The sequence below is a fragment of the Puntigrus tetrazona genome, chromosome 5 (genome assembly GCF_018831695.1).
Source record: "Puntigrus tetrazona isolate hp1 chromosome 5, ASM1883169v1, whole genome shotgun sequence".
NCBI lineage: Eukaryota > Metazoa > Chordata > Actinopteri > Cypriniformes > Cyprinidae > Puntigrus > Puntigrus tetrazona.
This window is the reverse complement of record NC_056703.1, coordinates 26,589,441-26,613,494: the sequence shown is the minus strand read 5'-3', so window position 1 is coordinate 26,613,494 and position 24,054 is coordinate 26,589,441. Positions and strand designations below refer to the sequence as shown.

At 37.6% G+C, this 24,054-nt stretch overlaps 1 protein-coding gene across 1 annotated transcript; it reads left to right on the top strand.

Annotated features, from left to right (window-relative positions):
* The first annotated feature begins 3,099 nt into the window (after positions 1-3,099).
* Positions 3,100-22,570, top strand: LOC122345741 (phosphatidylinositol transfer protein beta isoform-like). The gene is made up of 11 exons (XM_043240170.1): positions 3,100-3,119; positions 5,352-5,382; positions 6,437-6,582; positions 6,762-6,853; positions 9,864-9,871; positions 10,434-10,508; positions 10,891-10,974; positions 16,887-16,964; positions 17,631-17,741; positions 17,930-18,052; positions 22,065-22,570. Exons 1-11 carry the CDS (start codon positions 3,100-3,102, stop codon positions 22,110-22,112), a joined length of 816 nt encoding a protein of 271 aa, XP_043096105.1. The 3' UTR covers positions 22,113-22,570.
* Positions 22,571-24,054: the final 1,484 nt, after the last annotated feature.

Here is a 24,054-nt window from a genome sequence, read left to right as displayed (position 1 = left end):
AGATTCATTGTGACTAGGGTTTCTAAATATTCTGCCGGTATTCCTAGGCCACAGTCGGTGTACAAGTGGACATTAAACGGGGCCATTTGTAAGAATTGAATATAGCCTGCCACTTGAGAGACAGTTCCACTGCATTCCATATGGAGATGATGCTCTATCAGAAGATCATGATAAGTTTGCTGCTTTTGTAACTGATCTGAGCGTGCATGTGACACATATATCTATATATTTTTTTCCAGGCTCTTTTTTTATGGCCACTTTAGAACTCTTCGGACGTCTTATTTTCCTCCAGTTTCCTCCTGCGTCTGTCTCATTATCATTCATATCAGCAATACTCTTCCTGGCTCCAGCCTCATCTTCCCTGTCACAAGAAATAAACCTCATCCCTCCTTTCCTCTCTACTTTTCTGCTTATCGTGTCTTGAATTTGCATCAAATTTTGGATTATCCAGTTTTATTTTAGTTTCCTGCCATCGCATTGCTCTTCTTAGGGCAGGTATTTCCTCCAGAATGAGAGAACGTCTGCTCATAGGTTCGCTTGCATCTTATATTCAACAGGGAATTTTTAAAATGCTCAAATTGGCCAAATTCGTTTCAATAATCTTAGACAAATCACACCTAATGTGAGCAGAACAGATGGCAGTTATTGCACTTTGTGACAGCAGTGGTTGGAGCAGAAAGGTCCCACTCCCACATATGGGGTTTTTATTTCCGTGCCCCTGGGAGTACGGTCCCACATGGGGGATTTATGGTGCGTCCAAGTCATGTCGGATATATATTATTTACAAGTTGAAAGCGCATGAACGCCACCACAAAGTCGTTGCTACGAGAGGGATACTCGATATTTTATCCCAGAGTTGGGGGTGTGTCGGTGAAAAAACGTGTTGTATGTGATGGATGCACCCAAAGGCTACAGATGTGCAGCGTCTCTAAAGTTGTTGAAGCTTCATAAATAATTCTTTAGTTCTAAAAAATGGTTCAATCGCTGTGTTTATACAAGTGCATAGACTTTGTGTAAATATGTTGCAATGAAATTAATAATAATTAATGATAGCTAACGATAATAATAAAAAGTATAATCATAGTAATAATAATATATAATACATGCACGATTATGTATTAAAATACAAGATGTATAAAGTATATCTAGCTACCACGACTTTTTCAAAAATAAGGATTTATGTTTAAAATAAATATTCTTATTCCAGATAAAATAATTAGTTGGAGAAACATTTTAGGTTTGCGGAAAATGTATTCCGGTAGAATATTCCTATTAAAAGTATTCAAGGTTGCGAAATCAACGAAGTGACTGACGCTGTTGGACAGAACTGATTTTTTGACACATTGCGTCTTATTTTTTTATACAAAATTACATAAAAGCTGGTTAGTATTTTTTACACATTACTTTATCAGGTTCTAAAAAAATAGTTGCGTATGTCAGAAGAGAGAAAGATCTTTCCTTTTGAAGATAAATCTCTTTGAAGCCACTTTGTTCCGCGAGTCCTCTGCTTACGTCATACGCAACTCGCGAACATGCAATACATCACATCTAATTATGAATTATATCATTGATAATCATTTTTTTATACATAAATCGCTATGCATATGAATCGGTCACTTCAGTTTTTTAACTGGACGTGTAATTGCAATGATTAGTTTTATTTAGGCACCGCGTTTAACCTGGGTCACACCGCTGTCACGAATGAGTTGGCCTCAAGTTTCTCCAATATAGGACCCAAAAGTGTCAGCACTTGACCTCCATGCTGACATGCTACACAATATCCCGATTCATCTGTGATTATGTGAGCAAATTGCGAAGCTTTTTAGTGAACTGCGTCTCACTGTGGCTAACAGACATATAGAAGAAAAGCTTCAATAGTCACTTTAATGTAGAAAATGTTTATCTACTCAATACTGGACTGAGCGTGTAGTTTAACTTATAGACAATAGTTTAGCTACAAAAACATTGCTAATATGGAAACATTCGTATTTGTGAGAGAGGTATGCTACGTGAACTTTTCTTTCAGTTTCACTGACCATGCACTTATTGTAAGTCTGCTTCACAAAATCTTTTCAGATCTGATTGGTTAATCACGATGCTGTACCAGGATCGACAGAGATGGTTGTTCTGTTATAAAATAACGTGATAATCAAACATTAATAATGTATAAATCAACCTAACGTTAACATTACTGAATGAAATGACAATCCAGGAAGACCTTGCAGGCTTTGGTGGTGTTTTTTCTCTGCTTTTTCTACAAAATCTTGCTTTTTTGGGAAACTTGTCCATGCTCAAACGCTAAATGCATTTCGTATTACCCCCGATATAATTATAAAAATGTGCAATAATAATAAACAACACAAAAATATACTATTTGCACAATGCACACATTGTATCCACTTACGCTACAATGGATTATTGTTCCCAGAGCATTTTTATTTTTGTGTGAGCTGCTCCTTTAACTTACATAATTATAAGTTCTCCGCTGCATAGTAACAGTTAATCCTTCTGTGAATGTTTAAGATGCAAAGAATCAGAAAATCTGTTAATACCGTATTACAGCTTGCAATAGCTCTACCCTTCAATGACCTCTCGGAGTTCTGAGGAGTTTTCACAATGCTGTTTAGTACAGTCTCTAGACTCACAGTTGATTATCATCAAGCCTAAAGCCAATAACCTAAAAATTCCCCCTTTAACTCTATGCCAGCTTTTACATAATAAAAGCGCAGTAATTAGTCCTGTCCAACCTATAGACCATTTTATCGTACAATATTTTTTTTGCATGATGAAAAAACAAATACAGTGACATATCTGTTTCATGCTCACAATAATCTTCTTTAAAAAGATAGCTTGTTCTTCAGAGCCCTGCGTTCAACAAACTTTCAAAGAGAAATGCCTTCAAAACAGACACATTAATTAATTAATTAATGCAACTGCTGTCATTTATCTATCCGATTTCCCCTATAACTTTTAATAGAGCATAAGAAGATTTGACGTGATGAAGAAGAAGAAGGGAGGGAGAGGGAGGGAAAGGCAGAGAGGCAGCTCCTTTATAAACACGTGTGATGTTAGTAATGCTGCGCAGCCGAGGAGGTGGAGATGGTGCTCATCAAAGAATAGTGAGTGTTACGTTTCAGCTTTCTTATACTTTACAAATGTTTCGTTGATTCAGTTTCAGTGCACCGCCGATGAGTTAACTCGGACATGCTTCTCCACATCAGGCTTGTTCGATCAGAGCGGAGGTGGACAGTACTTGAATATATTTATTTTCACCGAAAGAATGAAGTACCTGTGAATGAGAAACCGTGAGCCCTGCGTTCGACGGGCACCTTTTTCTTTTGGTGGGTCCCTGTGCTTCAGCCGATACCGGGAGGATTCTAACCTTGCATTATTATTTTAATAAATATCAAAAATTTTAAGTGTGTGTGTTATACTTCGCCTACATGAAGAGTTTAGTTTGTTTTGTGACTGTTCGTCATTCTGTTCAAATGCCATTGAGCCTTGAATTTGCATCTGAGCATGTGATTCACAGTTTATTTTAATAAATATCAAAAATGTAAAATGTGTATTTTATACTTGACACCTAGATGCCTTTCATCCTTGTAAGTCATTCGTTTCGCTCAAATGATGAACTTAAAATGGTTTGCATTTGAGCACATTTGTGTGTGCGTTATTTTTTTTTGACACCTAGATGAACAGTTAACAGTTGTTTTTATGATTGTAAATGCTATTGACATTAGAGAAGTGTATACTAATTTGGCACGTTATTTTATAGACGGTCCTTAAATTTGCAAATATCCAACGTCAAGGCAACGTATTGCCAGTATATGAAACATCTATTGTAAAACATCTATTGTGAAACTATTCTGCCTTGTATTTTTATGAACCAATCTTGAAATCATAGAATACAAATGATTGGTTATCGTCCAGCAGTGTATTTAATTCCTTAGCCAATTCAAAGACATGTCATTTAGACAAAAGTCAAGTTGTTCTTTTTTTTTGTTACATTTTTGTCGCCCTCACTTCTGAAATGAAGGCTGAGCATGTGGTATGTGCTTAAATGGTTTAAAGTCATATTAAAATGTACACAAAGGAGTTGAGGAATCAAAATGTTCATTTTATAACGAGTAGACAATTCCTGACCTTAAGCATCCCCTGAAATAGATTTAGCATTCCTAATAACATTAATATGTTAAACAAAAATGCCACCAAGAGTCCACCTTTGTTAACAAACTACACTTTCAATGTGATTTTAAACCTTTCAAGTCAAGAGGTTTTCTGCTGCACACACATCCCTGTGTTAGCTTCTATCGTTCCGTGTTGCTTCTTATCACAGCGAGACAGAAAATGTATTTTTGTATATATAAATGGCTTTAGTTCGAGCACCGCTTATAGAGAAGCAGGGACAACCAGCATTACTCAAAAAGTTATGTTCAGGACTTTCTGATTTACTTAAATACTTCTTGAGGGGGTGAGAAATTGGCCAAGGGATGTCCACCATATTTAAAAAGTGTTAGGTCTATAAAAAACTAAAAACCTAAAAACCAGCAGTTGCTGACTGCTCTACACACTTTCATGCATTCATGAGTTGCCAGATATTGAGAGTTGTAATCCCCGATTCAGAGTTTTGCTGTTAAAAAGATACTTTTTCCACCCAGTGTTTTGCTTATTTTAAACCAGTGTTCTCAAACTCAGTTGCTGGAAGACCACCACAGCTCTACACCGTTCTGCTCCAACCCTAATCAAACACACCTGATCCAGCTAAGCAAGGTCTTCAAGATTACTAGTAACATCCAAGCAGGTGTGATTTGGAGCTGGTTGGAACTAATCGGTGCAGAGCTACGGCCCTCCAGGAATCGAGCTTCAGACCAATCTGAAGCAATCTGGCAATCTTGAGACCAATCTGACAATCTGGAAACCATGCACACACAAATCATTGTGGAAGCTCTGCTGACAATGATCTGAAATCACGGACCAATAAGCTGGAGTTTAGTGATCAAAATGAAAGTGTCTGTGAGGTCAACTGTGTCTGCTGGCTCTGAGGTGCAAGTTAATATATTAGTATATATTTATAGCAAGATTATTATATCCAGTGGCTTCCTCTGCTTTTCTAAGTAATATTTAGGGCTAGTTTCCCAGTATTTTTGTTCTCTTTGACACGTTTGATGGAAACCGTGCTTTGTTTAAATATGTTTTAATTTGCATGAGTTTAATTTGAATCTTAGGGTGACCATAAGAGTCATTTTCCCAGAACACGTACTGGCATATTGGCCAGAATATTTAGTCTACAAAAGGATATTTTGTCTGTTTTGTCTAGAAGTCTCACTTCAGCGTGTTTCATTGTTTTGCAGCCGCATTGTTCTGCCCTGTACCGTCGAAGAGGTGAGTTTATGAATTATTTTCTTTCTAAATGTAAATCTATGCTGTCACGTTCATAAATTCATTACAGCATACGAATCAAAACAATCTTTACTTTTTCAAAATGCACATAAAGTGTATTGATGTCAGACAGGTGGCTGTGAACTTCCAAAGAGGTCTCAAGATGACTTCAAATTATTTCAAATAAAACAAAACAAACATTTAAATATGCTACAATAACAAAAAAATAAATAAATAAAATAAAAATGACATGCTTACATATGTAACCAACATAACATCTTCTAACATTTTATTTTGATGGGTCCACAACATAAAACATACTTACTATGAGACACTTTGCAAGTAGAGTTAGTTAGTATTTCAATTAGAGTTAGAAAACATGTAGTTACTAAATAATAAGAATTATGACATGTATTTGACATGTAGTTACAAAGTTACTTATAGTAAGAAAAATGTCTAAAGTGGATTATCAAAATAAAATGTAAGCCATTATGGTATCAAATAGGAAAATTGTGTAATAGTAGTAATGCAACACTGTATCAGTATTACTTATTGGAAATATTGAAGCCCTGTTAAAAAATACCAGTTTAATACACTCTCCAACATAATTCAGGCCTGTGAAAATTGCCTGTATATAGAAGGTTTAAGGTTTATTGTAATCTGATTTGGGCTCAAACATAACACCACTGCTGTGTTTCAACAAAAGCTTAACAGCAAGTTGAGCTCCTGAGGCGCACTGCTCTAAATGTCATCTCTTATACAATACAATGCTCTATAGTGTTGGTTATATTCAGCATTTTGCCGTCGCTGCGATCTCACAGGAGCGACAGGGTGCCCTGTCTTAGTGCAGAGACATGCATCGTCAGGGAAGAAAAGAAATCTGGTTGATTTGCGCGGATAATTCGTTTATAAGAAACACTGCAATATTCGTATTCGATGTTTGATTGATTTCATGCGGACTTTAACAGGAGTGTGTAGATGCATATGCAGTAAGAAGTGCTGTAGCATCCATTCCGAGCGTAGCTTAAAAGTTGGTGGCTGTTTTAATTTGTTTCAGTATCAAGTTGGGCAGCTGTACTCTGTGGCGGAAGCCAGCAAGAATGAGACCGGAGGAGGAGAGGGCATAGAGATTTTAAAGAACGAGCCCTATGAAAAGGATGGCGAGAGAGGACAATACACACACAAAATCTACCATCTCAAAAGGTACATACATATCCAGATGTGGATTGACACGTGTGAGCATATTAACTGTGCTTTCAGACTGCATGAGAAGCTTGGCTTAAATTTCTGTATTTTATATAAAAATTTTTTTATTAAAATTAAAGCATTTCAAAAAATCCCACATGATTTAAGTTTCTCTTTCTGTATGTTCTGTTGCCCAGCAAAGTACCAGGCTTTGTAAAGGTTATTGCACCTGAAGGCTCGCTGGTGTTCCACGAAAAAGCCTGGAATGCCTTCCCTTACTGCAGAACAAGTCAGTGAAACTTTGAAACCATCTTATTGGTTATGCATCTCAACGTCTGGCTTGAGATGTGCGCAGTAAAAATATGCACAACTCTATTAACTATTATTTATTGACAGATAATTCAAGACTTACTGATTTAAAAAAAATATAGTTAGATGTACTAGTGCAGAATGCACATTAAAAATGTGCTTTAATGTCACTTTTGATGAGAATTGTACAGTCATGGCCAGGTTTTGGAGGTGACATAAATGTGGTGTTGCAAAGTTTGCTGCTTAAATTGCTGTGGTGTTCATTCACAGCGTGAATCCAATGTAAAAGTTCAATTGGCTCAAAAACGAACTAATTTCACATTTTTTTGATCCTGACACAAAATCACCAGTTAACATTAATTGACAAATCTTAGCGGCAGCATATGTAAAAATGTAGTACTACACTAAAAATTGTGCAGTACACTAATTTACTGGCTGCAGAGTTGCCCTTTACCGTTAAATTACAGCTCTTCATTTTTATAGCATATTATTGTTATACTACTATGGAAATTAACTCTGCTCCAACTGACCATTCGCAAAGTTGCCATGACGACAAATAATGTAGCTCTCACACTACACGCATGTTCTCACGCAATAGAAAGGACTCGCAGTGCAATAAATAAACTGACAACAAACAGACGGAGAAGACAACAGAAAGCATTTTATTTCAATCACGGAACACACAATATTACGTTTAATCTACATTTCTGTCGAATTTGTGGTTAAGACTAGAAGAGATAATGCTAATTTACATGAGCTATATAATGTGAAACCTATGAAAGTGGTTTTAAATAGTGCATGGTGTCGCAATTTCATTACTTCACAGTCGCAGTCGCAGTGACAATTTTTTCACAGTAAAGGAAAGTAAACGGATCCCGATCGGGGTGAAGATCATGGGATGTTGCCCACAGAATAAAAAAATCACTAACAATTTAAAGTAAAGTTTAAAGGGCTACAAAGCACACACCTCAAGAATCTGTGTATGAATCTCAGCAACGGTGGCAACCCACCAAAATAAATAAACAGATCAAACCTCAAACAGAACAATAAAAGCAAAAATACAAGCACATAGAAAAAAATAGAAAAGATAAGTGGACATTTCAGTGGCATCATTTATTTATGTTGCACTGCATGCTGGGAGTCATGGGTGAGGTTTGTACTGTGCTGCACTGCATGATAAGACTAATTTCTGAGATAAATTGGACAATGGAAATTTCAGTGAAACTTATGGTGTATGGGAATTTCCCAGTACACGTCCATTTGCATATTATATTATGTCCACTTGAGATGCATATTTTTGGATGCAGGATATTTCTGATTGCACACACTAGATTTCCAGTAGGCTATACCAGTCCTTATGATAATAACCCATGCTTTAATAAATATTATTGTAAGTGTAAGTTATATTTTTGGTAGATTGCCATATTTGTATAACCAGCATACTACAAATACACATTTTTAACTACAATAACCCTTAGCTGGGGCTCCTTTTGCCTGATTTACTGCAGCAATGTGGTGTGGAGTCGATCACTTTGTGGCACTGCTCAGGTTCCTCTGATAGTGGCCTTCAGCTCTTCTGCATAGTTGGGTCTGGCATATTACATCTTTATCTTCATAACACCCCATTGATTTTCTATGGGGTTAAGGTCAGGCGAGTTTGCTGGCTAGTTAAGAACAGGGATTCCATGGTCCTTAAACTAGTTACTGGTAGCTTTGGCACTGTGTGCAAGTCCTGTTGGAAAATGAAATCTACATCTCCATAAAGTTGTTCAGCAGCAGGAAGCATAAAGTTCTTTAAAACCTCCTGGTATATGGTTGCATTGACCTTGGACCTCAGAGAACACAGTGGACCAACACCAGCAGATGACATGGCACCCCAAACCATCACTGACTGTGGAAACTTTACACTGGACCTCAAGCAACATGGATTCTGCGCCTCTTCTCTCTTCCTCCCGACTCTGGGACCCTGATTTCCAAAGGAAATGCAAAATTTACTATCATCAGAGAACATAACTTTGGACCACTCAGCAGCAGTCCAGTCAAGACACTTCTGACGCTGTCTGTTGTTCAAGAGTGGCTTGACACAAGAAATGCTGCAGCTGAATCCCATGTCTTGCATACGTCTGTGTGTAGTGCTTCTTGAAGCACTGACTCTAGCTTCAGTCCACTCTTTGTGAATCTCCCCAACATTTTTGAATGGGGTTTGTTTCACAATCATCTCCAGGGTACAGTTATTCCTATTGCTTGTACACTTTTTTTCTACCACATCTTTTGCTTCTCTTCGCCTCTCTATTAATGTACTTGGACACAGAGCTCTGTGAACAGCCAGCTTCTTTTGCGACGACCTTTTATGTCTTGTTTTCCTTGTGCAAGGTCTCAATGGTCATCTTTTGGACAACTGTCAAGTCAGCAGTCTTCCCCGTGATTGTGTAGCTTACAAAACTAAACTGAGAGACCATTTAAAAGCCTTTGCAGGTGTTTTGAGTTAATTAGCTGATAAGAGTGTCTCACCAGGTGTCTTCAGTATTGAACCTCTCTGTCGGTGGCTTAGTAAACCCATGTAGGGAATAATGACTGAGGCTGTAGACTGCATGACAATAAACGCTGTTTGCTGGTAGCTTGTGTTATTACTAGGGAAAGCGCTATATCCCCCTCTCCAACAGTGCCGCTTGCTGGCAGACAATGAATTTGTATTTACTAGTCTTTGGGATAAACCATAAATAGTGTTGTTGCCGAAAAAGTAACAAGTTAGCAGTTTTTAGTTTAAAAAAGTGTTGAACTGTGACAAGTAATTACAGCCATTTTTGTGTGTAAAATAATAATTGGTTTTAACAATATAAATTCACATAAAATGTACTATATAAAATGTAATATATAGGCACTTTATTATGAGAAGAGTTACTTTATTGATGTAATCAACTGTAATTCATTGGTGTAAGCTCTAATTATCTGTTTTTTTTTCTCTTGTGTGCTATACATGTTTGTCACAGTTGTAACGGTAAGTGCGCTGATGATAATATCAAAAAATATTAGTTTTAACAAATGAAAAGATCACTTTTTGGTGATGTGTAAGGAAGGTAAATTCAAAGACCCCATGGAATGGTTTGACAGAATTTACAAGTATAAATGTCATAGCCTGGCAAAATATTTGATGTTGTAGGAAACTGATTGCAGTAGTGATTTTAGAATATAATAATAAGTTTTATCAGATTACTTTTATTTTATAATGACCAAGTATTCAATGTCACGATATTGTGATATTAGCATGATAAAGATAAATGAAATCCTGCTGAGCACAAACTTTTAAAACTGATAAAGATCATTAACCCCCCACCCAGTTGATATTTACCTGCAAAAATAAGATTGATATTGAAATATCAATACAAATATTTTAAAGAAATCTTTTAGGAATTTATGGGATATATTTAAGAGATCTTTTAAGACTTTCTCTTTTACTTAGATATTAACCTAAATATTACTTTAAACTTTATTCACATTTACTGTATAGATAATAAAATGAAAATAAAATAAAAAATAAAATCAGATTTTGCTTCTCCCAGAATGAGTACATGAAGGATGATTTTTTCATCAAGATTGAGACATGGCACAAGCCTGACCTTGGAACGCTAGAGAATGTAAGTATATTTTATTATACTTGAGAAAGAATTCTTGTGAGTTGGAGCACCCATTATAGTGGATATGTTTAGTTTAGGTTACGAAAGTGTTTATGTACATGATATTAGATAAAATTTCATTTTTAACTTAAACATTAGAGTAAGCAGATTATCTGTACTGTCTAGAATATCGTTACATTCACAAAAGTGTATCATTTGAATGTGTTTTTTAAGCCTTTACAGATTAGACAATAAGTGATTTTAAACTGTTCAAGTGCAATATTAAACACTACTCAGTTAAGTACCTGCTCACAAATAGCATATTTTGGACAATTTATTGTGAATATTTTTGTAGTTGTGTGTGTTGTATTCATAAATAAATCGTATAAATAACGACTAACAGGTTCACAAATTGGACAGTTCTACATGGAAGTCTGTGGAGGTCACACCCATTGATATTGCAGACAAAGAACAAGTAATTCCTGGTGTAAGTAACATTTAATTGACACTCTCTTATACACTCTCACAACTGATTAATTTACATTTAACATAAATATTCCTTTTTGTACAGCTACCACATAATTGATCATTAAATAACCTGAAAATAACAGTGAATTTGTAAAGTGGGTTTTTAGTTTACGTTCATGTTTTGGTGTCATGCTTCCCTTAGCCTCTTCTATTCCTTGGCTGAGAGAGCCTTGATGACACTCGGGTAAAAAGAGGGGTGGAGCTGTCAACTGATCACCACCTGGTGGTTAGTTGGATCCGTTGGCGGGGGAGGAGGCTGGACAGACTCGACAGGCCCAAACGTACCGTGAGGGTCTGTTGGGAATGTTTGGCAGAGACCCCTGTTAGAGAGATCTTCAACTCAAGCCTCCGGGCAGAGCTTTACCCGTATCCCGAGGGAGGCTGGAGACATTGAGTACGAGTGGACTACGTTCTCTACCGCTATTGTTGGCGCAGCCGTCCGGAGCTGTGGCCATAAAGTCTCCGGTTCCTGTTGTGGCGACAACCCCTGAACCCTGTGGTGGACACCAGAAGTAAGGGACGCCGTCAAGCTGAAGAAGGAGTCCTATCGGGCCTGGTTGACTTGTGGGACTCCTGAGGTACCGGTGGGCCAAGCAGACCGCTGTCCAGGTGGTTGTGGAGGCAAAAACCCGGGTCTGGGAGGAATTTGGTGAGGCCATAGAAAAGCACTATCGGACGGCCTCAAAGAGGTTCTGGCAAACAGTCCGACGGCTCAGAAAGGGGAAGCAGTGCCCTGCCAACACTGTATACAGTGCTGGTGGGAATTTGCTAACCTCGACATTGTCGGGTGGTTGAAGGAATACTTTAAGGGATCTCCTCAATCCTGCCAACTCGTCTTCCACTGAGGGAGCAGAGGCCGGGGACCCAGTGGAGGACTTGACCATTACCCTGGCTGAGGCCACCGAGGTTGCTAAGAAGCTCCTCGGTGGCAGAACACCAGGGGTGGATAAGATCTGCCCCGAGTACCTCAGGTCTCTGGATGTTGTGGGGCTGTCTTTGCTGACACGACTCTGGAGCATTGCATGGAGGCAGGGACCTCTGGACTGGCTGACTGGGGTGGTGGTTCCTCTTTTTAAGAAGGGGGACCGGAGGGTGTGCCCCAACAATAGGGGGATCACACTCCTTAGCCTACCCGGGAAAGTCTATGCCAGGGTACTGGAGAGGAGAATTCCCCTGGGAGTTTGCCTAACGAGCCCACATGTGTTTTGTGGATTTGGAGAAGGCATTCGACCGTGTTTTTTCGTGGTGTCCAGTGGGGGGAGCTTTGGGAACACAGGTTAAGGGGCCCATTGCTAAGGGCGGTCCGGTCCCTCTATTTGCATTGCTGGCAGTAAGTCAGGCTTGTTTCCAGTGCATGTTGGACTCCGACAGGGCTGCCCTTTGTCACTGGTCCTGTTAATTATTTTTATGGACATGATTTCTAGGTGGAGCCAGGGTCTGGTTTGGTGACCACAGGATAACGTCTCTGCTTTTTGCAGATGATGTTGTCCATGTTGACTGCATCTGGCCAGGACCTACAGTGTGCACTGGGGCAATTTGCAGCTGAGATGAGAATCAGTACCTCTAAGTCTGAGGCCATGGTTCTCAGTCGGACATGGGTGGCTTGCCCCAGTTCCTGCCTTAGGTGGAGGAGTTTCAGTATCTTCCATCTCTATCCAGATGCCTCCCGGACGCCTCCCAATGGAGGTGTTCCAGGCGTGTCTCAGCGGGAGGAGGCCCCAGGGAAGACCTAGGACACGCTGGAGGGACTAAGTCTCTCGGCTGGCCTGGGAACGCCTCGGTGTTCCCCTCCTAGAGCTGGAGGAGTGTCTGGGGAGAAGGAAGTCAGGGCGTCCCTGCTTAGACTGTTGCCCTTTAGTTGGGCTCTTGACTCTTGACTTTATAACAATAAGTTTTGTTTGGCTGCTTTGCTGTAGTTAAACAAGCCAGTGAAAATGTGACCCTTGTGGTATTACATCATTTGATCAGAATCACTGAACTCATTCAGAGATTAAACTCTGAATTATGTTTATTATAACCCTGTGGTTCTACATCAGATGATCTTCAGCATAATTATAATTTTTTTCTTAAACAGATAAACTAATTTATTCATGCCTCTAGGCATCATGGGAATCAAAGTTTACTACTGTTATATTTAAAGTATACTTAAAAGTAAACTTCTATATACTTAAGTGGGTCAATTCAGTACACTTTTAGTTTTACTTAAGTATACTTAAAATAAAATAAACTTGACGTACACTACTTTTTGGTAAGGGATGTCCCACTTGGACCTGTCCATTAGCATGTTGCTCTCACCCAGTTGCCTCTGAACCTCACTCATTGAGATTGGATAACACTGGGAAAGCATGCTCATTCCACTAGGAAGAGGAACATAACTGTATTGGTGCATATGGAAGATTTAGAGGTGGTAGTAACCCTATTAAGGAATGGAAGAGAAGTTTGCTAGGAAAAATGTAGGCATTAAGCTATACCATAGAGAATACACAAATGAGATCCACTTAGGTCACTACATAATGCACCCAGCCCTCAACTGCTCTCATGGATTCATTGAGCAAGGGTCTAGCGCCAAACACTTCAGCGCGTCAGGCTGCCAAGGGTGATGGAGGAGCTTGACAGGGTCTACAGAACAGAATGGAACAAATCTTTTTTTATACCCCTTTCCCTACCCCTACCCCTACCCCTACCCCTCCGCCTATCTCTTCCCCTTGTCCCTTGAAACAGAGTGTCAAGGGGTAGGGGTGCAAATATTCCATTAACGATTGGGACACCACTACTACAGATTAACACATGATTATATATAACATGAAACAAATTATTACTTTTCATTAAGTAACCATGTTGCCGCTGTAGCCAGGTTATGCTGAAATACCCCTACCCCTTCTCTTCCCCTTCCCCTCCTAATAAAAGAGAAATGAGACAACAATGCCCCTTCATGTGAATGTGCAAAATTGACGGGTTGGGGAAAGGGGAAGGGCTAAGGGGTATAAATGGGATTGGGCCTAAACTGGGGTCTCTTGGTGCCTCTTCCCATTTGAAGGGAGAACACAGGAGGACTGTCCCCCTCTGACCACCTACTCCACTGTCTGAAGTAACTGGGAAATACTTATTTCAAACTTATTTATACCTTGCAAATAGCATGAAACGACTACATAAATTAAATGTGTTTAAAACTTAAGCCACTAATTTAACATTCTGTTAATGAATTTTCATCATGACAAGAAGCCTCTCCACCAGTCTGCTAGCAAGCAGGAGGGAAAATACTACTTATCCCACCTTTACTCAGAAATTGCGAAAAATACATTACAATAATACATATAACATATAGCCACCATTTTTTTTCAAGTTTTCTTGCCAGTCTGTCAGTCACACTGTGAAAAGAAAATATATATAGTTTACAACGCAGACAAAGATGTGAAAGCGTTCATAGGTTAATTAATATTTGATGGATGAAATGGTGCCTTCGTTTAACACCTCTCTCTGTGTGTATGTGTAAAACCATTTTGGTGCCAAATACCCTGAAGTAAGTTAAATCCCCCAAAACCTAATTTTGGTAACATCCTAGCTATTTGTGAAAACCGCATAATTTCTGTTTTTACACCCTTCATGTTTTAGACTTTCACGCCTTCATTGCCGTGTGCCATTTTCATACATGGTGGCTACAATAATGATTTAATTGTTAAACACGTCTTTGCTATTTGTGAGTCACATCATTTTACATATGTGTGAGTATTATTAGTTTATCATTCTTTGTGAGCAGGTCTGTCTATATTGAACTCTTTATATTTTTAAAACCCTTCACTGGTGATCCTTTTTTACTGCATTGTGAAAGATTTGAAGGTTTTAGATAAAATATGCATACATTGTTTTTCTATCAACCATTATTCCCTGTCAACCTAATATTTCCATGCATTACCAGATAAATGCGTCTGCCTACAGTGTATTGTTTCATAAAGCCAGCAGATGGCGGTGGCACTGTACTTCTTGGGCCTTGCAAGTTGTAAAGACCCCAGTTACAGTGCAGTCTGATGCCAAAGCAGACATCTTCATGTTAAGATCAACTGTAAATTCAGATTTTAAATCCCTACTGTAAATTATACAAAGCTGATTTTGTGCTCGCTTAATCTTATATTTAATTACTTAAACTTATAATTAAAGCCAAAGTTTTTAAATAATGACTGAATATGTAGTATGTAGTATGAATATATGTAGTATAAGTGTGGTATTGTTGTTGCAGCTAAAGGCGCCCTGATTAACATTAGAATTAATAGATGGCTGGCCTTTCCATTCGTTAACATGATATTGTTAGATTCAGATGGAAAATATCAAATATTATGTTGGGTGTCCGTGTTAGATATAATCACCATGTTTAGAATGAACCCATCATATTTAAAAACGTGGTATTAATCATATCATATAATGAAATGCCATGTGTTGTTACTACTGTAAATATATATCAAATTATTGGATTTCCCACAAAACATTTTAGAATCTTATTTAAAAATGATTGTTTCTTTATTTTTAAATATATTTTTATATTAACATATTTTAATGCCAGTATTTATTGAACAAAAAACAATACTATTTTTTGCAAAACAAGCTAAATGTAGTATTGTAGTATATATAGAATATATAGATTTTTGTATAGAATATATAGTATATTGTATATATAGAAACACAAATATTTCTATATACGTTGTATATATACTTGGATTTTTAATTTTTTTTCTGTGATTTATTTTCACACAAAATTATACATTTTTCTCAAGGTGGGCCTTTATCCCCACCCCCACCCCCAACACACACACACACACACACACACACACACACACACTTCTAACAAATTATTGTATCAAGTTGAGTTAATGACGTATAAGAGAAAGCAAGAGCGATTTCAAGAATCTGCGTACAGATGAGAGGGTAAAAAAGGGCTTTAATAATGTAATGCTCCTCTCCAGCATTGATTAGTTAGTTAGGAGTGTTTGTGTGAGGGGAAAGAGGGATTATGGTCTAATGAAGCAGTTTTCTCTGGTGTATGGCTGTCCGTGTCTTTGGGCCCTATCAGGCTCTGGCCTCAGGCATGGCTGCAGGCATTGTGCTGAGAACCGTGAGCTGGGTTCGAGTAATTAAGGGCTTATATAGCCTGGCACACAAACAAACCTCTGCTTTACATGAATTCACACCATGCATTGTTACCGTATCATCACGCTTTGGCCTCCAGACAGCACACTTGGTATTAAACAGGTCGGTTTGTTCTCAGTGTGACAGTGCCGCGTGTGTGTGTGTGTGTGTGTGCACGCAAACCCTCAATGCTTGTTTGCCTCACTAACTGTACAGAAACTGAGAAGTTGTTATTTTGCCGGAGGCGTATCATGATTTATTTACAATTGCGAGGCCCTGGAGGTCCAGTTAAAATTAAATGCTTTTCGTACATTTATTTTACCAGCAGCTGTTTTTCTCACTAGCTTTCCTGGTTTCTACTCTCTCAGGTTTATTAAGTCTATGTTTTTTTTTTTTTGGTCCTTGTCTTTTCCTAACCTCTCCTTACTTTACTGTCCTTGAATAATTTTTAATGACTTGGGCTCTATTATGCATAACGTAAGTCTATACGGGCGTAATGATGCAGGTTTTGACATATTCCCTAATGAATCTGCTGATAAGGGAGTAAAATGTGCAGTTTTGAAGAGGAAATAAACTTTAGCGAAGCAGCTTTGCGAATAATATTCTTACCGAACTGATGGTTAAGAAAGGATTACGTACAAAATTAAAATGGCTATTTAATTCATTGATGCTGATAATGCAATATCATTCATTGATGTTTAGTATTTAAGTTTCAAACAAAGCCAATGTTTATTTTCATCTGTTAATGTGCAGGACTACAAGGCAGATGAAGATCCGGCTATTTTTCATTCAGTCAAGACTGGCCGAGGACCACTGGGCCCGAGTTGGAAGGTAAGGACCCCTTTTTTTCATATGCTTTGCCATATGATGTTTTTTTGTTCCACAGAACACAAAATGAAATGAATTTACATACATATATATAAATATGGGCTGATGTCCATGAAGGTTGTATGTGCTATCAAAATTATTTTTCTTTTTTTTCAGTTGAATTCTTTCTTTAATTTGTGTTTTTCTCCCTGGTCCCGAGAAACTAAATGACAATGCAATCTCAAGCAATATAATCTAAATAATAATTCAGTGTCCAGTGCCATTTCTATAGAGACCTGAGTAAAACCTGTGTGTTAATGTGTGTTACCGTTGAGTGTGTGTGAGTGTTGAGAACTAATGAAGACGCTTTGATAGACCGTAAAAGACAGGACAGTGATTGGCTGAGACATGTGCGTCCGCATAATTCTATGAAGAAGAGATGTCTTCAGAAATGTGTATCGAAAAATTAGATCCATTATCTCGTGGCTCGTTACGGGCCTAAAATGTCTTCGATTGTATGTGTTTTTAATCACAAACCTTCAAATGATCTGAATAAGTTAACCGTAGTACAATTGAAGAGCTCGGAGAAAAAATGTTTCTCATGTTCTTACGCGTCACTTTAATGAAAAGGTTCTTAACTGAACATAAATTTATGATTTTTTTTATACATTTGTGTTTGACCCCTGACAGAGAGAGCTGGTTAATAACCCCGACTGCCCACGAATGTGTTCTTACAAGCTGGTGACGGTCAAGTTTAAGTGGTGGGGCCTTCAGAACAGAATAGAAAGCTTCATTCACAAGGTAACCTCTCCATAAAGTCCTCACGCATTAGAAGCTTAAGTGCATTATACTCGTATTCGATCTACTCAAAATATTGCCTTAAATGAAATTAGAGCATTTCTTTATGTAAATGCACCGTGTCTGCATTGAGTTACAATTCAATAGAACTGTCTGGATCCATGTCTCTTGTGACGTGGCCATTTGCTCAGCAAGAGAAGAGGATCTTCACCAACTTCAACCGTCAGCTGTTCTGCTGGATTGATCAGTGGGTGGAGCTCGACATGGAGGACATCAGAAGGATGGAAGAGGAGACGCAGAAGGAGCTGGAGGAGGTGTGCGCTCTCACACACATCTAGCGCACATTGTGTTGAATTAGTATTCAGAGAAAAGCACAGGTGACTTTGATCCGTGTTTTAGCCAGATAGGGAATGCTATTTTTTTAAAAAAAAGGGAATTTGACCAGAATTCCTTTCAGGGTTTCTATGGGGTTCTGCATTAAATATGTCACGTTATTTCTATTTAATGTTATAAAATATAATGATTTCTCATTATTCGAAAACTTATATGTGGCCTGTGCTGGCAGAATGAGTCAGAATGCTAATTGTGAGCTTAAGTTGAAAAAAAGAGAAAGAAAAATAAGGAAAAATGTGGGTCAGATTTGAGTTCTTTAAGCCCTCGTCTAGTGATTCCAATGCTACACATAGTAATTAAACTTATAAAATCATCTAGATTTGCACATTTTCTCTGCTGGCTTAGCTAAATCTCATCGGAAATCCTGATAAATATACACAGAATTACAGTATTTTAGTATTCAGGCAAACATAATCAGTGGTTTGGTAAACTGTTGGGGAAACACATGGGATGTGTAACATTATATTGAATCTGTGCAGTACAGTCGGTCTTATTAATATTAATCTAACAATAAAAGAAAAGAGCAATCGCATGCTACTCTTGATTGAACCGCTTTTGTAAAATTACTGGTCCATTTATTTGTAATGAACACGCTAAATTAATTTTTACATTTCATTGTCTTTTTTCTGCATTTGATCTGTCCATATGTATAACAAAAAATATGAAATAAAAAGCTACATTGTGATTATTAATATAGTAATGATTATTAAGAAACAAAAACGGAGGAAACAATGCAATATAGGGCAATAATATGCAATATTTTTTGCTTTGGAACCTTCAGAAAACCTTTTTTCTTAGCTGTATATTCTTTTTTTTGTCAAATTCCAACGGTTCTTATATCATTTTTAAAGATTTTAATTGGGATTTTATTATTTACTCGTTAAATCTGCAATAGGCAGGTAGAGGAGTGGTTGCACTCCTTTTATAATGATGAATAAAAGCTGTTTCTCATCTTACTGCAGTTCATTGATGCTCTTTACATGAACTCAGCTGTTGATGGTAACCAATCACGTGTCATTTTTTAACTAATTAACACATTTAAACTAGTAGCTGACTAGTAGCTGGTGTGTGCCAAAAAAAAAAAAGTGGAAGATCGTCACGTGTGGTTTGGGTCGGTTATTAAGGGAAGAAAAAAATCATCCAAAAACAACAATCTCCAGCATACTGCTTTGCAAGATTCTCATGGAACTTTAAAGACGACTGGGTTTTATGGTCAGGTGAGCTTTTTAGCAGCACACACAAGGTGCGGTAAAAAATAAATAAATGAATATTCCGCTGTATCTTTAATGTTGTAGAGGTGGAGATCCTAGATGGTATCATGAATTGTGATTTGGATAAATAACGACAGAAAGGGGCGAGAGAAAAAAACCCGAAATAAATCAAAACCGACAGTCCCTGTTAAAATCTTAAAATGGGACAAAGTTGGATCTTCCAATAAGACAATGATCCAAAAACAAAACAAACTAAAATGAGTCACTTTTTCCCACGACCATCCCAGTTTCCTGCCTTGAATCCTATAGATTCTTGGAAATACAGAGGAAAAGTGTGTATTCCCGCTTAATACTGAGAGACTCTACATAGGAAGTCTGGAAACAGCCTTTGTCACTTGTCACTTGTCTTCACAGCAGACCTGCAAACTGTAATCCGATTGGTCGGTGCTCACCTTTTAATTTCAACCAATCACTTGTGTGAATGAACATGAGCTCAACAGCCTGCTGTGCATTATTGTGAAGGATACTTGCGCTATTAAATAGATAAAATATAGATAAAATAAACAGATAAATACATTTAAGTAAGTAATGTCTTAAGCACCAGCATGTGATTTCCTGTTTAAAAATTAATATTACGTTTCCATTTTTTTAAAGCTGTATTATTAATAAAAGTCATATTGTGATCTTCTCAGATTCTTCCTATGCCCCTGATGTGTCTAAACCACTGTCTTCACGAGTTTGTGTTTACTAGAAAGATTTATTAGAAAATATCAGACTGAAATTGTATTTTGACTATAATTTATGAATGCAGTACTAATAGGAAATGTTCCTGTCATTCGTTTTTTGTGACTTTATAGTGTGTTATTTATTAAAATCTTGTCTATCTTGTCTATTTTACTACTAGTTTAACTATTATTCATATTATGGAATAATATACATCATACTATATGACGGTCGCTAAAAAAATCAATCAATCAATAAAGAAGAAAGATATTTTATACATAAGGCCTTCTGGTTAAAAAAAAAAAAAAAAAAAAAAAAAAATATATATATATATATATATATATATATATATATATATATATATATATATATATATATATATATATATATATCCATATATATACTCAGTGGTCCAGTTGTAGCAGGCTTTGAATTTATATGAAGCTAATAAAGGCAGATTTATGCATTTTCCTGTAACTGTTTTCTTAGAGGACCACCGACCCTTCCGTATGAATCCAAACAGAACAAAAATAGCATTTTCTGGTTACACTTCAAAACCTAGTGTGCTTTTTGGAATTTAGTCCAAATGCAGTTATTCTGTCATCCGCTGAGAAGTGACGGCTAGAAGAAAGCAGGAGGGAGAGGGGCGGAAAAGAAAAGAAATTGGATGAAATGAAAGAAGAGAGGAAATTGAGCAGATGGAGGTAGGGTTCGGCTTTGTTCTGAATTTCGGATTTATCAATATTTAGATATTCTGCAAATGTATTTATATATTTAAATGTATGCATACAGTATCTATAAAAGGATTCTGTGCAATTTATTGTTGGGTCATTCTAAAATTTGCGGTGCATGCCGTCAATCACTTTTAATTTTAAGTTTTGGGACAGCTTGAGGGTGAGCGAATGATGGCATTTGATTTATTCATTTATTTTTCGGTCATCTATCTATTTTAGTGGTATTGTTAGACTGTTTTACACCATCTTCAGTTGCTTGCCTGTTCAGAAATTCAGAGCCACTCGTAACAAAGCTCCAGAATTAGCGACCGAGTGCCAAATGTAAGGGAGTATTTTGCACGAAAACGGTATTTTCGACAAAACATTATTTTTGTAATTCATTGTTTAAAAACGTGCCCTTAAATATTCTGTGAAACATATCTTGACATTCCCCGTTCAGAGAAAAGCTATTACAATGAGACGCTAAGATATTGTACTGAGTAAAAACCTTTCTAAAAAGGAAGTTATTTATATATAACTGAAGAGACCGGGTCCGAAAAATGTTTATACCAGTAGGCTACATTTTCCCAGTTCACTCAACACTGGCATGTGTGACACACGCACACACACACACACACACACACACACACACACACACGAAGAATGTTTTCAACAAAAGAAAATTGCCCGTTGCCAAGTAATAGCATCAGAGAGCAATTTCTGTTGTCTGGAGAGAACGAATGGATAAAAGGTAGAAGATCTGGTCTATTACCTAGGAAATAAATGTCTGTTATTGACTAACAGTGACTCTCCAATCTCTGACTGTGTGACACACTAACAGAATCTGTCTACGGTTTTCCTGGGCTCTGGTAGCCTGTGTGCTGGGAGCTTGATGTGCGGTCGTCTCTGTGTGGCATGCTTCAACTTCCTTGAGAGCTTATTAACATACAAATGGATTTCTGTGCTTGAAAAGCACCTGTGCCATGATTCTAAATGAGGAACGGACGGGTTTGTTCCCACCGCTCGCTGCTCAGGTGATATTGAAATTTGTCTGTTTAGGAATTCTCACCAAGCTTCACCAATTTCAGCCGCTAATTGGATTTGTCAAGACTCGAGCTCACGGCCCTGAACTCACGGCCCGTTCTATACATGTCATTTACACAGAAAGATCTTTTCGAACGAACACGGCGCTTCGCAAGCTTTTTATATGGTGAAGAAGGTTTGTGGTGTCCACATACAGTACAGTGCGCTACATTTCACGACTCTTTTTACTTTTTTGTTTTTAGCTTCGCAGACAAGGTGAAGTGCGAGGAACCAGTGCTGCTGATGAGTGACGCCGGCCACGACTACAAAGGCTGTCCATGACTGACCCCTCCGAACCAGGGCCGGGACAATCACGCAAGGCTATTCCTCAAAATCGACAAATGCTGAAGCGCAAAAACCTATTTCCCAGAGGTTTCCCCCTAGGGCAGGGCTAGCCCTTGTGTTAGCTTCCTTCGCTCTTGTCTTGTCCTGCCGCCTTACTTTGGGAACATGCCGTTCACTAGCACTCATTGTTCCACAGAACACAGGTTCTGAATGCACACACGAGCACACGGATACACAAACACTGCCAGGTGTGAATTCCTTTGGGCTGATTTCCCATGAGACCTTCTTTGCTTTGCTTTCTCTGCATTTGATCGCATGCTTCTTCTCAAATATCTTTTGGCCTTTTGGGATACTGCAGATACGTTACAAAGTGTTCTAAGATTATGTTGATGTCAATAAACTATTAAAATCAACCTTTTGTTAATTTACTTTACACATTGTTTGGAATTAAATTTTTAAATATTGCGGCTGTAACATAGTTGCATATTGTCATCACACTATAGAGACTGTGTCTGTTCCCGAATTAGAATATGCAGAGAACGTCCAAACCTAATCAAAAGCAATAATTTAATTAATGTCCAACAAATTAAAACTACCTATAATTCAAATAAGCAAACGATAAAACTTGGCTCGCTAAATATTAGATCACTTTCCACAAAAGCACTTTATGTATATGATTTGATCAATGATCAGAAGCTAGATTTGCTTTGTTTGACAGAAACCTGGCTAAAACCAGATGATTATATTACTCTAAATGAATCTACCCCCAAAATTATTTCTATAAAAATGAGCCACGTTTAAAAGGTAGAGGGGAGGTGTTGCTACAATTTATAACAATATTCTTAGTACTTCTCAGAGGGCAGGCTTTAAATATAACTCATTTGAAGTTTTGGTGCTGCATATAACATTATCTACAGAATCATGTGCTAGTGATAAATCTTCTGTCATGTTTGTACTGGCTACTGTATACAGGCCACCAGGACACAGCACAGATTTCATTAAAGAATTTGCTGATTTTCTAACTGAGTTAGTACTGGCCGCAGATAAAGTCTTAATTGTTGGCGATTTTAATATCCATGTTGATAATGAAAAGACTCATTAGGATCAGCTTTCTTAGACATTTTAAACTCCATTGGGGTTAGACAACACGTCTCTGGACCTACTCATTGTCAAAATCATACTCTAGATCTAATACTGTCACATGGAATAGATGTTAAAATGGTTGAAGTACTGCAGCAAAGTGATGACATTTCAGATCACTATCTAGTCTTGTGTGAACTCTGTATAGTTAAACCTGTAAACTCTGCACCTTATTACAAGTATGGTAGAACCATCACTTCCACCACAAAAGAAAGCTTTCTAAATAACCTTCCTGACTTATCTCAATTCCTTAGTTCATCCAATACGATGCAAAAACTTGATGATGTAACAGAAACTATGCACTCTCTTTTTTCTAGCACTTTAGATACAGTTGCTCCTTTGCACTTAAAAAGATAAAAGAAAACAATCTGACTCCATGGTATAATGACAACACACGCACCTAAAGAGAGCAGCCCGAAAATGGAGCGCAGGTGGAGAAAAACCAAATTAGAAGTATTTCATGATTGCCTGGCGGGAGAGTATGCTGACATACAGAAAAGCATTAAAAATAGCAAGATCTGATTATTTTTCATCCCTTTTAGAAGAAAACAAACACAACCCCCGGTATTTATTCAGTACAGTGACTAAATTAACAAAAATAAAGCATCAGCAGGTGCTAATATGCCCCAAGAGTATAGCTGCAATGAGTTCATGAATTTCTTTACTTCTAAGATTGATACCATCAGAGATAAAATTGTAACTATGCAGCCGTCAACTACAGTTTCACATCAGATAATGAGCTTTAGATCCCTAAGGAAAAATTACACT